Genomic DNA, 23,928 nt, shown 5'->3' on the forward strand with positions numbered 1-23,928 from the left:
TCAGTTTACATTTTGTTGACAGCTTTTAAATATATGTATGTATATATGTGTGTGTATGTATGTATGTACCTATGTATGCACATATAAATATTGAGTGCGAGAGTGTGTAAAAATGTAAACAGTTTAGGTTTAGAGGAAACAAAACAAAAAAAATATATATTTGGTAGAACCGAAAGTAAACATTGTCACAGCTCAGAATAACCTCAGCTGATGGTCAGCTCAGAATAGCCTCAGCCGATGGTCACATCTTTAAGACACAGCAGGCCATCTAGTCACAAACATTTCACAAAGGTCTCGAGGTGGGGCGGGGTAGATAGAAGCTGAGTGTGGTGAGGACGGTGTGGGGAGGGGGGGGAGTAAACCGTGCAGACCTCTGGCCTGAGTGACGCCAAAAAAGATGAGCGCTTTGATTTCTGCAATAAAACGAGAGCGTTAGCAATGGACTCAGGGCTCCCAGCAGTGTATCAACCATACCAACAGAGGAGGCAAATAGGAGGCAAATATGTATGTCAGTGATAGGCGCTTGTTATGAAACGGTGACGACAACGTAGAACAGTGATGCCCAGCCTACGGTCCGCGGGACATATCCGGCCCAACGTTTTCCCCCAAAGTGCATAATGAAGGATCGGTTCAATTAGATACAATTTATTAATTTTTATTTTGGCAGCGGCGCGGCCCTCGAAAATGTTTCGCCCCCCCCCCCCTCCACCCTCCCGGGCCGAATAAAAGATTGAACATCTTTGATGTAGTGTCCCCTCCTCCACCCTCCCGGGCCGAATAAAAAAGATTGAACATCTTTGATGTAGTGTCCCCTCCTCCACCCTCCCGGGCCGAATAACAGATTGAACATCTTTGATGTAGTGTCCCCTCCTCCAGGGGTAGATGGCAAGCAGGAATCAAACTTGGAACCAAATGAGTCGACAATTTAGGGGTGGATTAAACCGACAAACCAGAAATAAATAATCTATTTTTTTTTTTACATAGCTTCTATCAACTGACTGTCTGTGACATAGCTTCTATCAACTGACTGTCTGGGACATAGCTTCTATCAACTGACTGTCTGGGACATAGCTTCTATCAACTGACTGTCTGGTACATAGCTTCTATCAACTGACTGTCTGGGACATAGCTTCTATCAACTGACTGTCTGGGACATAGCTTCTATCAACTGACTGTCTGGGACATAGCTTCTATCAACTGACTGTCTGGTACATAGCTTCTATCAACTGACTGTCTGGGACATAGCTTCTATCAACTGACTGTCTGGGACATAGCTTCTATCAACTGTCTGGGAGATAGCTTCTATCAACTGACTGTCTGTTGATACATAGCTTCTATCAACTGCCTGTCTGGTACATAGCTTCTATCAACTGACTGTCTGGGACATAGCTTCTATCAACTGACTGTCTGGGACATAGCTTCTATCAACTGACTGTCTGGGACATAGCTTCTATCAACTGACTGTCTGGGACATAGCTTCTATCAACTGACTGTCTGGGACATAGCTTCTATCAACTGACTGTCTGTTGATACATAGCTTCTATCAACTGCCTGTCTGGTACATAGCTTCTATCAACTGACTGTCTGGGACATAGCTTCTATCAACTGACTGTCTGGTACATAGCTTCTATCAACTGACTGTCTGGGACATAGCTTCTATCAACTGACAGTCTGGGACATAGCTTCTATCAACTGACTGTCTGTTGATACATAGCTTCTATCAACTGCCTGTCTGGTACATAGCTTCTATCAACTGACTGTCTGGGACATAGCTTCTATCAACTGCCTGTCTGGTACATAGCTTCTATCAACTGACTGTCTGGGACATAGCTTCTATCAACTGACTGTCTGGTACAAATCTTGTACACGTCATTTCTCTCACTTCTCATTCTCAGATCAAGTTGAAGCTTTGCAGAAATATTCACTGGCGATAACAATACGTCAATCAATATAATAACTAACTAGGTAATTAATTAGTGGTTATTAATTATTTTTCAAGAAAAGGGTAGATAAATCTTGCAGCATTGTTTAATATAGCAGTAATTGTGCTGTTCTTTCCCTTATATAAGCTTTGGATTTTAAAAAGTATGCTTGCGAGAGTGAATCAAATTCTCAATGTAATAGTGAGGCCCCCCTCTGTAGCATTTCACATCTCGAGAGACAATCTTTTACCTTTGCAACGTTTTGTGTGACTAAAGAGGCCAATCCTTGATACACAGCTGCGGTCACAGGTTGGGCCACACACACACCTCCCCCCCCCCCATTTATTTTACGCAATAAGTTCACATTATAAAACTACATTAACTCTTTTGCATCACCAATTCTATTTTCAGCTAGGTCATGCTGGATAGGAAGTCTATTGAAAAAATCCCCCCCAGGCCCCCTTTCCTTTTTTTTCCACGCCAAAACACGCACAAGATCTATACTTGTCAGACATTTCACCATTGGACTATGAACACAACAAACACCCGACACTCTGAACGAAAAAGCAACTTGACCTTAACAACTTTCTGTGTTCAAACGCGTTTAAACGCTTGACCCTCCCCCACGCTCTCTTAAAAAACCAAGATTTAATTATATTTCCATACCATTGTGTCTTTGATTAATGCCACGGCTTGATAGAAAGGGGCCTCGACATGACAGAAAGGGCGACTAATACATTCTTCTTACAGCAACTGATAACATGGAGTAACAATCCACTCCCCCCCCCCTTCCTTTTTTTTCGGCTTTTTTTCCCTCCCATTTTTATTTTCAAGCGGCACGTGATATGATCATGTGACTCAGAGCAAAGTTAAAAAAAAAAAAACGTGAGCAAACTCTCGTCCAGCCAAATTAAGCGAAAACAAAAATAGAACAAATGATGAAAACGGCCCCCTCTCTCTCCCCACATACACATACACACACACACACCGGACATGCGGGTCTATAACTGGCCATCACTGGATTTAAAAATAAAAACGTATGACGTCATTTGCTGACCCGCTATTCAAGCGGCACGCAATGGCTAAAAAAAATTGGGTGCTGGGCCGGGGGGGGGGGGGGAATAAAAAGGGAAGGAGAGAAGAAAGCGCTCTAAAGTAAAAACATACACACACACACAACTTTTGCATGTGATGTAAGTCTTGGGTAATGTACGCGTATGCAAAAATCCTTTGACCAAGAGAAGAACAAAAAAAAAGGTTGTATATTTTGTAAAGTTTGACACTCTTTTGTTATATAGGGATTGTTAATAAATATAGCTATAATAAGTAGTCTCTCATTGCACGTCAAAACAAATGCCACACATTTCAATTCACAACCTATCACCCCGCCCCCCCCCCCCCCCCCCAACCAGATCCTCATCATGCTGCTGCTTCTAGGGACTGCCTGTGGACGGGATTCAAACCCTTGTCCGTGTTGTTAACAAATCCGAATCCAATTGTACGTCAGGTCAAATGTATATATCAATATTTGCGAATGAACGTCCTGAATGTTGAGTTTCAAACAAACATCCGGCCTGAATGTTGAATTTCAAACAAACATCCGGCCTGAATGTTGAGTTTCAAACAAACATCCGGCCTGAGTGTTGAGTTTCAAACAAACATCCAGCCTGAATGTTGAGTTTCAAACAAACATTCGGCCTGAATGTTGAGTTTCAAACAAAACATTCGGCCTGAATGTTGAGTTTCAAACAAACATCCGGCCTGAATGTTGAGTTTCAAACAAACATCCGGCCTGAATATTTTAAGTCCTGAGTGTTAAACGTTTTCGGCAAACACACACATACACACAAAATGAAAATGCTTAATCTTTAATTTGTGAAAGGCAAAAATAAACAGCTCAAGATACTTAATCTATAGACTGTAAATTTAGTGCAGACAAATGCAACATTAAATCTGTACATTTGGAGCAGACGCGAAAACAGAAGACAATAGCTTTTAAAAATGTGGAGCAACCAAGAAATGGAAGACGAATTGTTCCACGCTTACCAATAGTGAAGAGACGGCGACGGGGCGCCTCAACAAGAGGTAGTAGGGGCTACATAGGGCTGGAGGCGTGGGGGGCTATAAATAGTTCCAGCTGTAGGACACGAGATGGATCGAGACAGATCGATACACACAACGGCTACAACACCATAGGGGGAAAGGGGCAAGTATTTTCTGGATGGAGGATTGCAGCCATATGAGGTCTACATATACACTGAATGTAGTGACATAAGGTCTACATATACACTGAATGTAGTAATATGAGGTCCACATACACCGAATGTAGTGATATGAGGTCTACATATACACTGAATGTAGTGATAAGAGGTCTACATAGACACTGAATGTAGTAGGCCTAATATGAGGTCCACATACACCGAATGTAGTGATATGAAGTCTACATATACACTGAATGTAGTGATAAGAGGTCTACATAGACACTGAATGTAGTAGGCCTAATATGAGGTCCACATACACCGAATGTAGTGATATGAGGTCTACATATACACTGAATGTAGTGATAAGAGGTCTACATAGACACTGAATGTAGTAGGCCTAATATGAGGTCCACACACACCGAATGTAGTGATATGAAGTCTACATATACACTGAATGTAGTGATAAGAGGTCTACATAGACACTGAATGTAGTGATAAGAGGTCTACATATACACTGAATGTAGTGATAAGAGGTCTACATAGACACTGAATGTAGTGATAAGAGGTCTACATAGACACTGAATGTAGTGATAAGAGGTCTACATAGACACTGAATGTAGTGATAAGAAGTCTACATAGACACTGAATACATAGACACTGAATGTAGTGATAAGAGGTCTACATAGACACTGAATGTAGTGATAAGAGGTCTACATATACACTGAATGTAGTGATAAGAGGTCTACATATACACTGAATGTAGTGATAAGAGGTCTACATAGACACTGAATGTAGTGATAAGAGGTCTACATAGACACTGAATGTAGTGATAAGAAGTCTACATAGACACTGAATGTTGTGATATGAGAACAGATAAGACGAAGTGATATGATAGACATGACTTAGCATTCAAAGCTAGTACAACTTACCATTCCAGTTTGTTTTTAATGTCCAAATAACACAAAATGTATACACGTCATTGTAACACCAGAACGTAGACATGAAAATGCTGCAAGTCTCTCGTTTAGATAATTAGATCAAAGAGTGACTGTATCACTAGGTGACTATATTACTAGGAGACTAAATTATTAGGTGACTAGATCACTAGGTTCCTGGCTAAATCACTAGGTACCTGGCTAAATCAATAGATCTTAAGTTGAGCCGCAATGACATGTATAAGTAACTATTTTCGGAAATGATTACTGAATTATAATCACAATAGTTTGTCCTTAATAGGAGCTAAATTAGTGGATTAAAAAGAGGAAGTGTTGAAAGGCTCTGAAAAAATACACAAAATTAAAGAGACATTTTCTTGTAACTATCGTCGTCGATTATGAATGGCTTCATGAAGTGACTGGTGTCAGGGTTATTGTCACTCAGTGACATTAATGTCACATTTCTTGTACAGTCAGAATGTCATCAAGTCTTACCTGACCGCCTGGCAGATCATCTTCTTATACGTCTGTATGGCACATCCGGTGTTGATGGGCAGATGTTGGCAGGCGACCATGGTACAGGTGACAGTCTCATCACAACCTTGGTAGCTGGAGGGGGGATCAAGAGTTAAGAAGCAACTTTTTTTTTCTTCCGAAAACGCCTTTGCTGGTATTCAGGTATACCTCAAAACACAAACACGAATATAGAGGCATTAACATGTCCGGTGGCTAAACAAAATTTCAAACTACAGCCTATGAGGAACAGCAAGCAGCAAATAGAACAAGAAATCAAATGGGGCTGCACTGGGTGCTCAAGAGAAAATATTGCAAACTGAGCTCTGGCCTGGAACCCACAGGGAAAGAGAAAGGCTGGGAGACCAAAGCAAACATGAAGGAGATTAGTAGACCAAGAAGTAAGAGATTAGTAGACCAAGAAGTAAGAGGTTAGTAGACCAAGAAGTAAGAGGTTAGTAGACCAAGAAGTAAGAGGTTAGTAGACCAAGAAGTAAGAGGTTAGTAGACCAAGAAATAAGAGGTTAGTAGACCAAGAAGTAAGAGGTTAGTAGACCAAGAAGTAAGAGGTTAGTAGACCAAGAAGTAAGAGGTTAGTAGACCAAGAAGTAAGAGATTAGTAGACCAAGAAGTAAGAGATTAGTAGACCAAGAAGTAAGAGATTAGTAGACCAAGAAGTAAGAGATTAGTAGACCAAGAAGTAAGAGATTAGTAGACCAAGAAGTAAGAGATTAGTAGACCAAGAAGTAAGAGATTAGTAGACCAAGAAGTAAGAGATTAGTAGACCAAGAAGTAAAAGATTAGTAGACCAAGAAGTAAGAGATTAGTAGACCAAGAAGTAAGAGATTAGTAGACCAAGAAGTAAGAGATTAGTAGACCAAGAAGTAAGAGATTAGTAGACCAAGAAGTAAGAGATTAGTAGACCAAGAAGTAAGAGATTAGTAGACCAAGAAGTAAGAGATTAGTAGACCAAGAAGAAAGAGATTAGTAGATCAAGTAGTAAGAGATTAGTAGACCAAGAAGTAAGAGATTAATAGACCAAGAAGTAAGAGATTAGTAGACCAAGAAGTAAGAGATTAGTAGACCAAGAAGTAAGAGATTAGTAGACCAAGAAGTAAGAGATTAGTAGACCAAGACGTAAGAGGTTAGTAGACCAAGAAGTAAGAGGTTAGTAGACCAAGAAGTAAGAGATTAGTAGACCAAGAAGCAAAGACGGAAGGATAGACACGGGCCCAAATGGAAACATACACTTATTCAACCTATGGAAACACAGACACTTATTCAATCTATGGAAACACTGACACTTATTCAACCTATGGAAACACAGACACTTATTTAACCTATGGAAACACAGACACTTATTTAACCTATGGAAACACAGACACTTATTCAATCTATGGAAACACAGACACTTATTCAACCTATGAAAACACTGACACTTATTCAATCTATGGAAACATAGATACTAATTTAACCTATGGAGACACAGACAAAACACAGACACTAGTTCAACCTATGACTAGCATGTCAGAAAGGTGTTCAAAATTGTGTAGAGATCTCTTGATAAACTATTTTAGTTTTGGAATGCACCTAGACATCCTGTTCTACACAGACCCAAACATTTTGTCAACTGGCTCCTGTATTGTCCACACAAAACACTATCTGACTTTCACTATGTACTATAGTATACAAATGGAAAGGATACAGATCAATGAAGGCCTGGGCCAGCTCCTCTGATGTCATGAACCAAGGATGCATCAAGAAAAACACATTCACAAACTCTTCGTGGTTCTTGTCCAATTCTTTTTCAGCTGAGACAAGAGGGAAACAAAAGAGAGGTATTAGTACTTTAGTCAGGCCGTGTAAGGACAATGTTGTACTCTGGTAAGGACAATGTTATACTCTGGTGAGGACAATGTTATACTCTGGTGAGGACAATATTATACTCTGGTAAGGACAATGTTGTACTCTGGTAAGGACAATGTTATACTCTGGTAAGGACAATGTTATACTCTGGTGAGGACAATGTTATACTCTGGTGAGGACAATGTTATACTCTGGTAAGGACAATGTTATACTCTGGTAGGGACAATGTTATACTCTGGTGAGGACAATATTATACTCTGGTAAGGACAATGTTATACTCTGGTAAGGACAATGTTATACTCTGGTGAGGCTGTGTAAGGACTATGTTATACTCCGTTTTACTTCTCTATTGTATGAAATACTACAGAATATCTGAATTGTTTGTCCAAGGAAATGCCTACCACAAAACGAAGCAATATTTTCAGGCTAATATGTTCATGAACTATCAGGAAAGAAATGGAATTAAAAGAAAGCATAGCGATGCTTGATGTCTACCCATGACAGCGATTAAAACTATCACCAACATCTAGGAGTTGTCGCAATAATTGCAGGAACGGTGACTGAGAGGTAAAGCGCTTGGCTTCCGAACCGAGGTCCCGGGTTGGTGAACTGGGATTTTTAATTTCAAGATCCTTGGGCGCCTCTGACTTCACCCATCTCTAATGGGTACCTGACATTAATTGGGAAAAAAGTAAAGGCGGTTGGTCGTTGTGCTGGCCACATGACACCCTCGTTAAGCCACAGAAACATATGACCCGAACTTCTTGAAACATGGTGAAAGATGAGGCTAGTCAACAAGAGTATGTAACAAATAGAACTTACTGAAAGACTCTACACACATCTGAATGAGTCTCTCCGGTGTAGCCGCCCTGACCAAAGCTCCGGCGACTGTCGTCCCCGAGACGGCCGCCCCTGCACGCTGCTCGTCTTCGATCAGACCTATTGGAGTAGGAGTCGGGGGAGGGTGGGAGATCTGTGGGGCGGGCGGTGGAGGAGGACTGGCGGGTGTCGGAGAGATGGAAGAAGTAGGGGTTGGTGGGGGCGGTGGTGGAGGAGGGGTGCTTGCAGCAGGTGGCAGAGCCGGGCCTGGGCGCGGCCCGGGCGAATCCACTTCATGCATTAAGGAGCTGTTACTTTCAAGTCCAGCATCTTGCCTTTTTCTCCGGCGGCTTCACCTGCAATAAAATTGAGCACATTAGTAACTTGATTAACAGAAGAGTCTACTAGGTGACATATTAGTAACCTGATCAACAGAAGAGTCTACTAAGTGGCATATCAGTCACTTGATTTGCATAAGAGTCTACTAGGTGACATATTAGTAACTTGATTTACGGAAGAGTCTACTAGGTGACATATTAGTAACTTGATTTACGGAAGAGTCTACTAGGTGACATATTAGTAACTTGATTTATTGAAGAGTCTACTAGGTGACATATTAGTAACTAAATTAACAGAAGAATCAATTAGGTATCATCTCCATAGCATTCAGTATGTTCAAATAAGAATTCGCTTCTCCTATCGACGTTTAACTTTCAAACCACTGACAACTCTACATTTAAAACAGTGTTTCCCAAACTGTGTTCCGCGGAACCCTAGTGTTCCACGAGTCCTGAATAGATGTTCCGCGCAACTACTGTAATAATTAACTAGCAGGTCAACACATTTCTCTAAAAAGTAAGCAAAGTTTCCCGCTAAATATTCAGAAAGTGCGAAGTGTAAGGAAAAAAAGTTTGGGAAACACTGTAGGTGCTACTAAATAAATCAAATTCACCGATACTTTAATTAATTAATAATAAGAATGTATTGCTTTTATATAGAGCAGCATGCTCCGAGTGCTCTGGACCAATCTCATTTGTGGACCAGTAAAAAGGGGGGAGGGGACATATTAGTATATTAGGCATCTGGGAGAAGGTTTTCCGAGCTGCCTTTAGGTGCTCAGTAAACACAACTCTGTTCGAGTCGGGTGTCGAACCTCGAGACCCCTTGACAGGTCATCATCATCATCATCAAACTCCATTAGAGTGAGGGCTTGAGAGGCTCAAATCCTCTCTTGCAAAAAGCTCCTCCTTCCCATAAAAAAGGGGTCCTAACTACGCCCATGGTAACATAAGTGTTATGATAATGTCTACATACATTGTTAGAATTTTTTTATTGAATGATAATAATGGAATGTTAATGCCAATTAATTTTTTTTTAATCAAAGCAAAATGAAAAAAATTTAATTATCCTGCCAACTTCTATCCTGTGTTGAAATGCACCCTTACAGAGGTAAGAGTTCCAAAATTTGACAATTAAATATGTATAAAACAATTCTATGGTAATAATACATAATGAATATTTTTTAGCCATATAGGAACAGTCTCAATGTAACAAGTTTAAAGGTACTAAAAAAATGAAAATTTTAAAATATAGAAAGTGTTCATTTGGTGTGTCCTGACTAAACAGTGATTCACTCAACTCATAATACGTTTGTTGACGAAATAAATTCTACTTTAAAGATCTCAATGTTTGTATTCAATATTTCATGCTATCTTGTACATAAATATTGATTATTTCCCTTGCTGTATTTGCCCTGTGCACATGGTTACTATTTAAATCAGTGATGCCCAAAATACGGCCCATCCGGCCCGCGACGTGGTTCCATCCGGCCTGCCGAAATGTCGGCACAAAGTATAGAAAATCCTCTCTCGATTAAAATAAAAAAAAAGGAACTTTGAAAAAAATGTATCTTTCCCTACGTTAGGGCTCTCAAACTTATTTTTATTTTCTTAATTAATTTTATTGGTTGCGATAAAACAAAAATCCACGTAATTGTTTAATAGCTATAGAAAGAATGTCTTTTTTTTTTTAAAGAACATAGACTTAAATAACTTTAGGACATCAAACACATAAACAAATAAGGAGGCTTTCTTGGTTTGAGACGCGATTTTAGATTACACCCAGAGTGGAGGATGGATGAGAATAGTTACCAAAAAGAGAGTCGGCTGTAAGAGTAACTACAGAGTCACATTGTAAGTAGAAATCTGAAACCATTTCCAACGACGAAGGGGGGAAAGTGCTTGCTAGCAATGATAGAAAGGAGTCCTAAAAAAAAAAGAATGCTGTTGAAGATTTCAACCTGACTTATGAAAATTACAAGGCGAGTGAAAGATATGGGTTAAATATCTCCATCCGCTGAGGAGTCTATCGATATATCAAATTCTTGGTATATATTTTTGAAATTCGAGACGTTAGTAGTTTTAAGACGCATGTATAGGACCACACTACTGGCGAATTCTTGTCAAAGAAGTTTCAACCATCACATCGGATCCTCTTTGGGAGAAATGAGTGGGAGTGACTACTGGCGGTGCAGCAAGTATAGTTGGCTGCAAGAGTTATTAGAAAAGTTGTTTGGTCAAATGGAACCGAGTCTCTGTGGCTTCATCGAATTATTCACCAGCAAAATTTAAGTGGCAGAGTGTTCAGTCTGGACCACGTGAGGATGATCGTGTTCAGATTGAATAATGTTAGTCGTTTCAAATATTCATCTGCTGTCAATATGTCAAGTGCCCAAACAGAGCTGCAACTGGAAAAGCCAGACATCCTTGCTCGAAAAATGTCAAGTGTTGCAGACAATGGCTTTCTACTCCTTGTTGCTCGCAGAAACTTTGCTAAATCTCCGAAAACGAGCGTTCACGTTGATCACAATAGTTACAAGCACTTATTTGTGAGGACAAACCTTTTCAGTGATGAATCGGGCGAAATCCATATTACGTAATTGTCTCACGAACGAGCATTTAGAATTTTAAAGGAAGTGCTCCGACTTGCGTCCCATCTATGTAGCCGTATATGGTTTAGGTTAAGCTTCTCATGAATTTCTCAAGCACTTGATTCGCAGGATTCTAATAAAAATGTTTTTTTTTTTTTGTTTTTTTTTTTTTAACCTTTTCAATGATATGGCCCGCGACAAGGGTGTCAGAAATTTAAATGGCCCGCCGACCGAATAATGTTGACCATCAATCATTCAAATGATTCTTAAATATGGAGAATATTTTTTTTATCTATATTCAATAAAACATTTTTTTTACAGTTGCAACACAATCAGCACACCTGATCTTCCCAAACTGTTTTCCGCGGAACCTTAGTGTTCCACACTGCCTCAATAGATGTTCGACAAACTACTGGAACAGTTGATTAGTGAGCTCTTAAAAAATTAAACTATGTATTCCGCTAAATACTCAGAATGTGCGAAGAAAAATCGGTTTGGGAACCACTGATTTAAACAATTAATTAATAATGTCACTTTCACGTCTGCCCCTCTTCCAACCACATAATCAACCATTATTGTAACAGTTTAATTGCCAAACACTCATTCCCTTAAAAAATAGTGATATAAAAAAATCTAGTAAAAACATAGATATTTCAATTTGAATTATTTATACAATGGTGTCAGAAGTTTCTTTTATGTTCTAAAATACTTGGGTATCTACTGTAGCACGGATAAAGCAGAGGTTGCGAAGAAAATTGAAAGATTTGACAAAAAAAAAATCATAAAATTAAAAACGTCAAGGACTCTAAATTGAACTATTACTGCCGACTAAACATACTAAGAGTAGGAGTTGATTGTTGTATAAGATGTGTTTCATTATTGTCAGCTCTTTTTCTTTGTGAATATGTTTTGAATGAACTCAATGTTTTAGAACCTGGTAATGCTTCCTCTATTATGCTACTATTGTGAGTTACAGACATTTGATTCTGCCTTGCTAACGAGTGCAAAAAAATATGTAAAAATCGAATACCTTTTAAAATGCATAAATTATCAACACTTCTATTCTGTACACAAGATACACCAAAGTATACCATAGTATATCGGACAGTATATTAGGTTTGTGACTATCATAATTAGCTTTCGTAGCTTCGTTTTACAAAATGCAGTTAAAATGCGGCTAACACAGATATAAATTTTACTTGTAGCAACATAAAAAGGTTAGGTAACCCTTTCCCACCCTACGATCTATAGGGCAGACGATGTAAAGGTCAGCAGAAGCAACAGAGCCCACAATATTGTGCAATGTCTGACCAAAAAAAAAAAATGCAGCGGAAAATTCCGATTTTATTAACAGCCAAGAACCAAAAAGAAGCGCGCAAACCAAGACAGACAAAAACAAAAAACTTAATAGTGGGCCAATCAAACATTGTGTAGTGTCAAATGCTGTTTTTTTTTATACTTTTTTTCCGCTAACGTGGTGGAATCCAGTCTAATTCAAACTATTACTGGAATCTAAAAGTCTACAAAGTGACTCCAACACAAAACTTTTTAGAGACGGTTACTTTAACTACAATTGAAAACATTCCCCAAGAGAATGGACAGCTTTAGGCGTTGGAGACTTGGCTTAACTCAGTAGCCTTTTCATGAGGGAGGGCGTGACCAGCGGGTAGACCGGCAGAGGGGTGATTGAACTAAGAGAAGGGTGGGGGTGTCAAACTGGTCAAAGAGGGTCGATGGGGGAAAATCCCAGAAACGTTGATTGCGCAATGTATAGATGTATTACGTAACACGGGTCGAATCGTATGTCTAAGGACCATCCCTGGTGATTAGGATCTTTGATTTGTCTGAGTGAAATGAAGTACTGGAGTCGATAGTGGGAATCGTGTCAGAGTCCGGCGGTACCTTAACCTTAAAAGTCGACAGAGAATCCCCATGGCATGGTGCACCTAGTGTGTATATCTCCCAACAAAATCAGCGCCTGGTCGAAACATGAACTTTTGATTCGTTGAGTTCAGACTTCAGATAAAGATTATTACGACTTGGCCAAACGTTCTTTAAAAGGACATGGAACAAAAGCAGGGAACAAATGCTTTAACAAAGGCATGGAATTAAGGCAAGGAACAAAAGCTTGGAACAAAGGCATGAAACGAACGGCAGGGAACACAAGCTTGGAACAAAGGTATGAAACGAAAGGCAGGGAACAAAAGCTTGGAACAAAGGCATGAAACTAAAGGCAGGGAATACAAGCTTGGAACAAAGGCATGAAACTAAAGGCAGGGAACACAAGCTTGGAACAAAGGTATGGCACTAACGCAGGGAACAAAAGCTTGGAAAAAAGGCGGGGAACAAAAGCTTGGAACAAAGGCATGAAACTAAAGGCAGGGAACACAAGCTTGGAACAAAGGCATGGAACTAATGCAGGGAACAAAAGCTTGGAACAAAGCCATGAAACTAACGCAGGGAACAAAAGCTTGGAAAAAAGCAACAGCAGGGAACAAAGGCTTTAACAAAGACATGAAACTAAAGGCAGGGAACAAAAGATTGGAACAAAGGCGGGGAACAAAGGCGGGGAACTAAGGCAGGGAACAAAAGCTTGGAACAAGGCATGAAACTAAAGGCAGGGAACATAAGCTTGGAACAAAGGCATGGAACTAAGGCACGGAACAAAAGCTTGGAACAAAGCCATGAAACTAACGCAGGGAACAAAATCTTGGAAAAAAGGCAACAGCAGGGAACAAAGGCTTTAAACAAAGGCATGAAACTAAAGGCATGGAACTAAAGGCAGGGAACAAAAGCTTAGAACAAGACATGAAACTAAAGGTAGGGAACAAAAGCTTGGAACAAAGGCATGAAACTAAAGGCAGGGAACAAAAGCTTGGAACAAAGGCATGAAAAACTAACCCAAAGCTAATATTAAAAAAAAAAAATATTTACCTAGCTCCGAATATCAATAACATTTTCTTGTTCTAAACTAGGTCATAACAAATAAAGAATAACAATATTACCAACAAGTAGATCATGTTGCCGAGAACTCAGGCTCTTGCTAATTACGTATTAAGACTAGTGCAATGAGGTCAAATTAAAACGAGCATGCGCGCTGAAATGAAACGCGTAGCAAATATGTCCGCAGTTTGACTTGGATTTCATACAAAAGTGGGACGTAGAATTATCTTTGATATCGTTGCAAACATGTTCTCAAAAAACACACAAAAAGCTTTTCAAAAAACACGCAAACACGTTCTCAAAAAACACGCAAACACGTTCTCAAAAAACACGCAAACACGTTCTCAAAAAAAACGCAAACACGTTCTCAAAAAACATGCAAACACGTTCTCAAAAAACACGCAAACACGTTCTCAAAAAAAAAACACGCAAACACACTCACGTTCTGACATTTCGCAAGAATTCTTTTGGAAAAAAAAGGTTGAGCTCGCTGGAATGTATAAAATCGAACACACTGACCGCCGCTTGGAGATAGCCCACGGTAGCGGGTGAGAGGCGAAAAAGTGGGAGGGGAGGGGAGGGAACCTTGTGGGTCATCGATCAGTGCTCGCTCACAGGGTCCAGTCAAAGTAGGTGCAAGATCGAACACACACACACACACAAATGAGATCGAACAAAAAACACGCACAAACGACACACACACACACAAAGATCAAACACACACTCACATAAAGAATATCGAACACACACATAAACGTGGCAAATATTTCTGATGAAGCCAAAGAGAAGGCCTAAAACGATTTGCATTTATGACCCCCGGGGAGGGGAGAGTTCAATATATCATGGAAAAGTTGAGGTCTAATACGTCTACGAGTAGTGATGGTTTAGAGATAGAGCCCTGGGCTGTTGATTGCAGGGGTGAAGTGTAAGTCCCAGAGGAATTAGCAAGATAATGGCATTCGTTAAGAGTAACAGTTTTGTGCGGTCATGACGAAGCTTTCTATTACCTTCTAAGATATCTCTAGACAGACAGAAAGACATAACAATAGGGATAAACATAAGATGGCAAGCAGACGGACGGACGGACAGACAGACAGACAGACATATAGATAGATAGATAGATAGATAGATAGATAGATAGATAGATAGATAGATAGATAGATAGATCTTACTAGACAGATAGAAAGACATAACAATAGGGATAAATATAAGATGGCAGGCAGACAGATAGATGGACTGACAGAAAGACAGATACCACTAGAGAAAAAGGAAAAAGATGACAGACAGACAGACAGACAGAGGGATAGATAGATAGATAGATAGATAGATAGATAGATAGATAGATAGATAGATAGATAGATAGATAGATAGATAGACCTACACGAGTGCACTAACCCTAACCTTGTATGTAACTATTCCCCCTTGACTGTGTCCTCGTTCTGTCTGCCTTATATTAGCTCACATAGTGTTTCCATAATGACTTTATGTGGCTCAGGGCACTAGTTGGGCCACGAACAGGGGGGCCCAGAATGTCGTAGATCTGGGAACGCGATAAATCAAGTTGTGTTACTTCGCTCGAGTGGTCATGAAGTGGCCTTGATGATAAATAGAAATGGTAGTTCCCAGGACAAGGAAATGGACGACAGACTCGTATTGATGGAAGTCACTGAATCTCGCGTATGACAAATTGTCATCATTTTGATACAGTTTAAGTATTTTTTTTTGTTCTTGAAATGTACGGTGAATATAAGTCTAAGTTATATCAGACTCTATTAATCTCGACTTAGCCCTAGTAACCTACTGTTTTAGTACTTGTAGATTCTATCTTAAGTGAGCTTTAGTCCCTGTAATGTTAGTTTTGATCCTGGTAGATTTTAGCTTTAGTCCCGACAGATTTTAACTTAATAAGTCCTTGTAGATTTTAGCTTTAGTCCTGACAGATTTTAACTTAATAAGTCCTTGTAGATTTTAGCTTTAGTCCTGACAGATTTTAACTTAATAGGTCATTGTAGATTGTAGCTTTAGTCCTGACAGATTTTAACTTAATAGGTCATTGTAGATTGTAGCTTTAGTCCTGACAGATTTTAACTTAATAGGTCATTGTAGATTGTAGCTTTAGTCCTGACAGATTTTAACTTAATAGGTCATTGTAGATTGTAGCTTTAGTCCTGACAGATTTTAACTTATTAGGTCATTGTAGATTTTAGCTTTAGTCCTGACAGATTTTAACTTATTAGGTCATTGTAGATTGTAGCTTTAGTCCTGACAGATTTTAACTTAATAGGTCATTGTAGATTGTAGCTTTAGTCCTGACAGATTTTAACTTAATAGGTCATTGTAGATTGTAGCTTTAGTCCTGACAGATTTTAACTTATTAGGTCATTGTAGATTGTAGCTTTAGTCCTGACAGATTTTAACTTAATAGGTCATTATAGATTGTAGCTTTAGTCTTGACAGATTTTAACTTAATAGGTCATTGTAGATTGTAGCTTTAGTCCTGACAGATTTTAACTTAATAGGTCATTGTAGATTGTAGCTTTAGTCCTGACAGATTTTAACTTAATAGGTCATTGTAGATTGTAGCTTTAGTCCTGACAGATTTTAACTTAATAGGTCATTGTAGAATGTAGCTTTAGTCCTGACAGATTTTAACTTAATAGGTCATTGTAGATTGTAGCTTTAGTCCTGACAGATTTTAACTTAATAGGTCATTGTAGATTGTAGCTTTAGTCCTGACAGATTTTAACTTAATAGGTCATTGTAGATTGTAGCTTTAGTCCTGACAGATTTTAACTTAATAGGTCATTGTAGATTGTAGCTTTAGTCCTGACAGATTTTAACTTAATAGGTCATTGTAGATTGTAGCTTTAGTCCTGACAGATTTTAACTTAAGTCCATGTAGATTTTAGCTTAAGTCCTTGTAAATTCTAGCTTTAGTCCTTGTATTCTAGCTTTAGTCCTGGAAGATTCTAGCTTGTATCGGATAAAGAATTGTTATTTTTATATTTAATAACTTTTTAAAATCATTATTGTGTCTACAGTCTACTGGTAACTAAACAAGGCCGAAAGTAAAACGAAATATAGACAGTACAGTATTTGATTATTTGAGATTTAGCTTAATGTCTTTCTCGGTTGGGCCTTTTTTTTTTCCAACAAAGTTTTTAATAAGGATGCTATGAAACCATCTGTAATAAAGAAAGAAATATTTTCATGATTTTTCATGAAAGATCCATCCATCCCGGTGGCGCTACAGCCAATGGAGGGCTCTGGCCTGCTTCAACACATCCTTCCATTCAGATCTCTCCTGGGCCTTTCGTCTCCACGCCCTAACCCCAAGCTGTAGCAGATCTGTCTCTACATCATCAATCCTTTTCATGAAAGATGCCTTTCCAAAACACTCACGATTCTTAAAGACAACCTGCACCCATTAAACCACTGTTACATCAGATCTGAACGAAGTGGTCGTCTCCTTTCCATTAGGACTAAAACAGAAAGATTTTAAAACTCCTTTATCCCACTTTCGGTCAGAGTGTTACAAGATCATCTGTCGTCATCGAGAAGTACATAGAAGTCTAATTCATAAAGCGCTGGTTGTGAGTGTTTACTAGACCTATATGTTTCGTGTGTGAATGTTGTTCGTATTTGCATCTATATTGTTATTGTTACAGGTGGTCAATCGTAGTCAAACTGAATTTCCATTTGATTGGACCAATAAAAATTATCTTATCATATCGTATCTTATTTGAGAATACGCCATCCTGATGCAATACATAAAGATTTGAAATACTTTTGAACACTATAAAGATAAGTTTTAAGTAAAGACCCACAGAGGACAATATCTTCGATTCGTTATTACAAAATAGTAGATGATGATTTTTGAGTTTCTTAAAATATCACTTTACTTACGGTAAAATCTGAAAAATCTCACTATTGGCGAAAATATGATATTTCCAGCTGTTGAAGAAGCTTTAAAAGCTGTTTTATAGAGCCTGTGTTTAATATCATTAATAGAATTCCTTTAAGCGTATTGATGAAATGAACTATGGCATTGAACGTTTTTTATGTCATTATTTGCAAATGACATATTTCTTTATGCAGCTGGACGAGTCCACCTTGCCTGGACATAAAGAATAATTCTTGGCATATGTTTCTTTGTGAAGAACTGCGAAATATTTGATAGTCATTTCATGCTTTGAAAGGCTACTTGATCGAACAAGCAATGCCTTTAACAAATAGATCAGTAGAAACCAGGTGGAACACCTGCCCTCGTTGGGCACTACCTTGAATTTGAAAACAAAATGTCTTTGAGTTATATAATTGATGAATGTGCACAAATATTATAACATTAGCTAAACAGTGGGTAAACCGGAAAACTATGTCTTGGGGTGTACGTGAAAATAAAGTTTGTAGTCCTAGCCTACGGCGAAAGAAAACAATACACATTAGCAATGTAAACTTTCACGATGGGGAAAGAATCAATAGGGTCAAGGATGCATGGTTTGCATGTCGCAGTAAGAAGCATACTTTCAAAAAGACCCACACACCCCCCCAGCACACGCTCCACAACCGGCCTCAACACTGACCCGTGGCATCACAACCTGTGGGCAGTATGGACCAATAGGTTACAGGTCTGTACGACGTGGCAATGAGCTATTGGTCTCCACTGTCCACAGGTAGCGACGTTGCAGGTCAGTGCTCAGGCCTTCTAAGACGATTGGTCTCGACCGGCTTCTCCCCAAGGTAATGTTATCTCGTGAGAACTCCGAGAGTTAGGAACATCGTCACGTGACCACCGATTACCAATGACATAATTACAACTTAAAATATCTCAAGTTGTCGAATCGCAGACAAACAATTGTGGAAAGATGGCCGGCTTATAGACCTCGAAATACGATCTGCTGACGTTTGACATTCATAAACACACTTCAGATTTTTTGCTGTCAGCGTCAACGGTTCCCATGGCAACAGATTGCGTCAAGCTCGTCGCACTGTTTGTAGTGAAGCATTATATTAGTTGATCATTGCGCATATGACGTATAGCCTAATAATATAGGCTAATAATTAAAAAACAAACACTTTTTCTTGTTTAATTAAATCTTTATGACATCATCTGGCAAGATGCTACGATACTAACATTATTACTAGACATGTCTAAACCCCAAAAAGGCGATAGGTTTGTTTCTCTTTTTCTCTCTCTCTCTCTCTCTCTCAGAGGCATAGCTAGGGTTAGGGGAGAATTTGAAAGTCCCCCCGGGCCCCAACTAAAGGAGGCCCATAAACGAGTATTTGTTTACATTAAATATTACGCAAAATGCAGCGGCCCCCAAAGAGGTAAAGCCCCCCCCGGGTCCCAAAATGATGGCGAATTCCTAGCTAAGCCACTGCTTCCTCTCTATCTCTCTCTCCCACCTCTCTCTCTGTCTCCTCTCTCTGTCTCTCGCTTGGCTTTCACTCTCTTACCCAATAGTAATGTTGGTCTCCATCTGAACCTGTTAATCATCACTTCGAAGAATGTCAAACTCGGCAAATTGACTAACGAGGACAGAACTCTGCAATCATAAAGAAAGTCATCTTTAAGTGTCTTAATCAACATGACTGTGCCTAAAGATACTCATGTTGTTTTTTATACTACAGTCTACCGAGGAAAGGGGAGATTGTAAAGTCAGTTTAGCAATCAAAGTGATATGTTTTTATACAGTCAAATATTTCTAGACTCGTAACTAATAATAGCTTTAGTCAGCGAGCATTGTTCACACGGGATGTTTTTGAATATTTGACAATGCATATTCCTAATACAGGGTGAGACCGTAACAGTGTTTCTCAAACTGTGATGCACGACCCCTTAGGGGTACGGATACATTTTTTTCAAAGTAAATTTCCCCTTTCAGACCTTGCGATCTATATGACAGATAATGTAAAGGCCATCTGTTTCTGTGGCCCACTGTTAACTGGGATGTCATGTGACCAGCACAACGATCAATCGCCTTTACTTTTAGAGCTTGGTGGACTCAGAGGCGCCTTAAAGTATTTCGAAATGTAAAAAATCCCAGTCTTCAACTGAATTCGAGCCCGGGATCCCCGTTTGGAAGCCAAACGCTTTACGACTCAATCACCGCCCCCTCCAAGGGGATGAAAGCGATCTACTCTTTTTTTTTTTTCGTGTAGTTATTAACCCATATATGAGTAAAATGATCTTATTTCCAATACTTATATTAAATAATGTGACGTCGATTCATTTTCTATGTAGGGCCTTTCATATCATACTGGAGAGGCGTCTGAAACGAGATCTAATCATTTGTAGAAGATATTTCATTGCGTCTTCGCCAATGCGATTCTAGAGTTCAACCGTCTTTCGTACGTCTCGAGTGTTGTGTCATCGTATTGTCTTATAAATTACAGACGTTACTTCAAAAGAGAAAGAAATTACGCATACGCCTCCTCTGGCTATGCGTGTTGATTAGAGACAGACTAAGACAATGGTTTTCCTGGCTGATTCAGGCCACCCGTTCCATGCTTGAGTTTCACTAGGGAGGAAAGAGCACGAATTTGTCCTACTTTTGCTGACGTCCTTTACATGATCAAATCAGGTCCCGCTACAAGAGGTCCTTCTAAGCATGAGGATGATTTGATGATTTTACGGACATGGCGTTAACACAAACACGGTTGTGGACGATTTATTAGACCGAGAGCGAGTCAAGTGAACGAAACATTTCACAGGTGATATCTGCCTCACCTGTTTCAGTAACTTCTTCACGTGTAATAGATATATAGGCCCCTATGACGTGTACATTCCAGGGAGGAAACAGAACTCTGTAATATTTGTAAAATAAGTTGTGAATAAGCCCACTAGATCTAATTCGATTACAAAGCTTATATCAACTCACTCTGTCTGTCTGTATGGTAAAAAGTTTGTACACGTTATTTCTCCCACACCCAATCTCGGATCAGGCTGAAATTTCGCATAATTACTTCTTTTACCTGACAACATAAGCCATCAGTCAATCCTTTTAAAAAGCTATCAGTTAATCCTTTTATGAAGCTATCAGTCAATCCTTTTATGAAGCTATCAGTCAATCCTTTTATGAAGCTATCAGTCAATCCTTTTATGAAGCTATCATCTAATCCTTTTATGAAGCTATCAGTCAATCCTTTTAAAAAGCTTTTTATTAAGCTATCATTCAATCCTTTTATGAAGCTATCAGTCAATCCTTTTAAAAAGCTATCAGTTAATCCTTTTATAAAGTTATTAGTCAATCCTTTTATAAAGCTATCAGTCAATCCTTTTATGAAGCTATCAGTCAATCCTTTTATGAAGCTATCATTTAATCCTTTTATGAAGCTATCAGTCAATCCTTTTAAAAAGCTTTTTATTAAGCTATCATTCAATCCTTTTATGAAGCTATCAGTCAATCCTTTTAAAAAGCTATCAGTTAATCCTTTTAAAAAGCTATCAGTTAATCCTTTTATAAAGTTATTAGTTAATCCTTTTATGAAGCTATCGGTCAATCCTTTTATGAAGCTATCAGTCAATCCTTTCTCCTGAGAACTACCATTTCTTTGTTTTAATCACCAAGGTCACTCAACGACCACTCCAGCGAAGCACACACTAGCTTACCGAATCCAAGGTCGAGGTTCTTGATTTATCTCTTCACGGCTAGGATTTATCGCGTGCGCACATCTACGACATTCTGGTGGACCCTAGCCCATGGCCCAAATAGTCGAAGGAATGTTGCTATGCATTGCTCTACGTAGCCTTCAGCCACATAAAGCCATTAGGAAAACAGACATGGTAGAGAAAGGCAGACATAGAGAGGGGGGGGGGGTAGATAGGCATAGAGAGAGAGGGAGATAGAGAGAGGGGAGGTAATATAGAGAGAAATAGGAAAAGAGAGGGAGGATCAAAGAGATAGGGGAACAGAAAGAGAGAGCGTGGAAGAGAGAGAGAGAAAGAGGAAGATAGGGGAAGAGATCGAAAGGAAGATAGAAAGAGAGGAGGATAGAGATTGAGAGGAAGAGATAGAGGAAGAGAGAGATAGAGAAAGAGAGAGGATGATAGAGGTTGAGAGGAAGAGAGAGAAAGAGGGGAAGATAGAGAGAGCGAGAGGAAGATAAGAGAAAGAGAGTAGGAGAGAGAAATGAAGAAAGGTAGAGAGAGGAAGAAAGAGAGAGGACGATAGAGAGAGAGAGGGGAAAATAAAGAGAGCGAGAGGTACAGACTGCAGTATGAATGAAGAGAGAACGCATGATGTTGCTTTCAAATTGTTATTAAGTGTTTTCTTTTTGGTTGATTGTATCTGAATCTTTCCTTCTGTCTTCAATGTGCTGGCTATAGGTTGTTATTATTGTTGTTGTGTTGTAGTTATTAATTTCGATTAAAGCCATTCCAGTTGATATAAATAGAACAGCTCCATTCAATAACAAATACATCTTTAGACCGTACGTTAGATTATATCAAATGTCTCAAACCCTTTCTTCTCCGCCACACGCCCCCACCTGGCGGCTAAAACATTATGCTTTTCATTAACAACTGTCGCCCCCCCCCACCCACCCACACACACACACACACACACCTCCCTCAGCGTCCTTGTAAACCGGCACTGGCACAGCGTGAAGAGTGGTTATCTGATAACATTGTTCTAATATTCTATGCGACCAAATGGATCCAAAATAAACCAAGCATTCGTACCGCGATATGCACCATTTAACCCAAGGATCTATATATCAGGGACTGCAAGTTCAGGTCATCTAGCACTTAGCAAACAAACGTCTACCGAAATCGTTTTCAAAACAGGGAGAGTTCTTACTTATTAGGACAGCAAGTAACAACAGTTATTTACAAAGCTCACTCAACACACTCTGTTTGTCTGTCTGTCTGGTAAAACGCCTGAACATGTTTTCTCCCATTCTCTGATCAAGTTAAAACTTTGCACAATTATTCATTGAAACTGAATTAATAAAAAAAATTAACCAATTATTTAATTAATTATTGGTGATTAATTATTTTGCTTGATATCGAAATAAGGGGAATAAATGCTACTTAATGAGAGACGTATTAACATTGCCTATAGAAGTTTTATTAGATCTAGGCTAAATGTCTAGAGAGAAATTGTGACGATACGAAACTTGCATGCAAAAGTTCATTTGAGTTTTTCCCAGCAAACCGTGAGAAACTTTAATTTTTAACTTAAACAATTATTTTCTTGTCCACCCATAACTAATTTCTTGTAGGATCTATCCCCCCTCGCGCGTTTCTCACGGGACGAATCTCGACGTAAAACATTAACTAGCCTCTCCAGGGCTAACTTTTAATTATTGACCGCTGGACAGGTGACCAGCACACAACAAGTCGCTCCGCGACCTAATAACTTTTCACACCTATCCCCCCCCCCCCCGCAGGATACACATCGCTCTAAGAATAGCATTGCACTCGGGCTGGACAGATACATATTCGCTTAAGACTTTACTCCCACGGTAGGCAACGAATATTGACCATAAATCTGACCTGACGCCTGACATCTCCGGTACATCGATACATGTGAGAAAATCAGCTAGATATCTTCCCCGCCCGTTAAACGAAAAGTCCCATCTATATATAGAGAGAGACCAAAGCATTCCAAATTAGGCCCGCTAGGATTCATACAATCTCCTCTGTTAGGAAGTTTAGTTGTGAGATTTCATTAGGGACAAACGGGTAAGTGTAAACATTTTACTATACTCATTTTTATCTTATAGGGATGTGTGAGTACACATTAGTACACAACCACGTTCCCCGTCGTTATATTATGACTTTATTATGTATA

At 39.2% G+C, this 23,928-nt stretch overlaps 1 protein-coding gene across 8 annotated transcripts in view; it reads right to left on the reverse strand.

Moving 5' to 3' along the window:
• LOC106080248 (ras guanyl-releasing protein 3-like) overlaps positions 1-23,928 on the reverse strand; it is a 103,702-nt gene that overhangs the window by 18,048 nt on the left and 61,726 nt on the right. For 7 of the 8 annotated variants that reach the window (XR_008776797.1, XR_008776798.1, XM_013241580.2 and 4 more), the window contains exons 2-5: positions 19,589-19,677; positions 8,260-8,612; positions 7,277-7,382; positions 5,554-5,667 (exon numbers count right to left, since the gene is read on the reverse strand). Coding sequence is in view for 6 of the 8 variants with exons in the window: in XM_013241580.2 (XP_013097034.2) it covers positions 5,554-5,667; positions 7,277-7,382; positions 8,260-8,557 (518 nt within the window). In the remaining 2 variants the exon portion in view is untranslated. The remainder of the gene's footprint in view (positions 1-5,553; positions 5,668-7,276; positions 7,383-8,259; positions 8,613-19,588; positions 19,678-23,928) is intronic. The other variant, XM_056022388.1, reaches the window with a different exon arrangement.

The sequence above is a fragment of the Biomphalaria glabrata genome, chromosome 3 (assembly GCF_947242115.1).
Source record: "Biomphalaria glabrata chromosome 3, xgBioGlab47.1, whole genome shotgun sequence".
NCBI lineage: Eukaryota > Metazoa > Mollusca > Gastropoda > Planorbidae > Biomphalaria > Biomphalaria glabrata.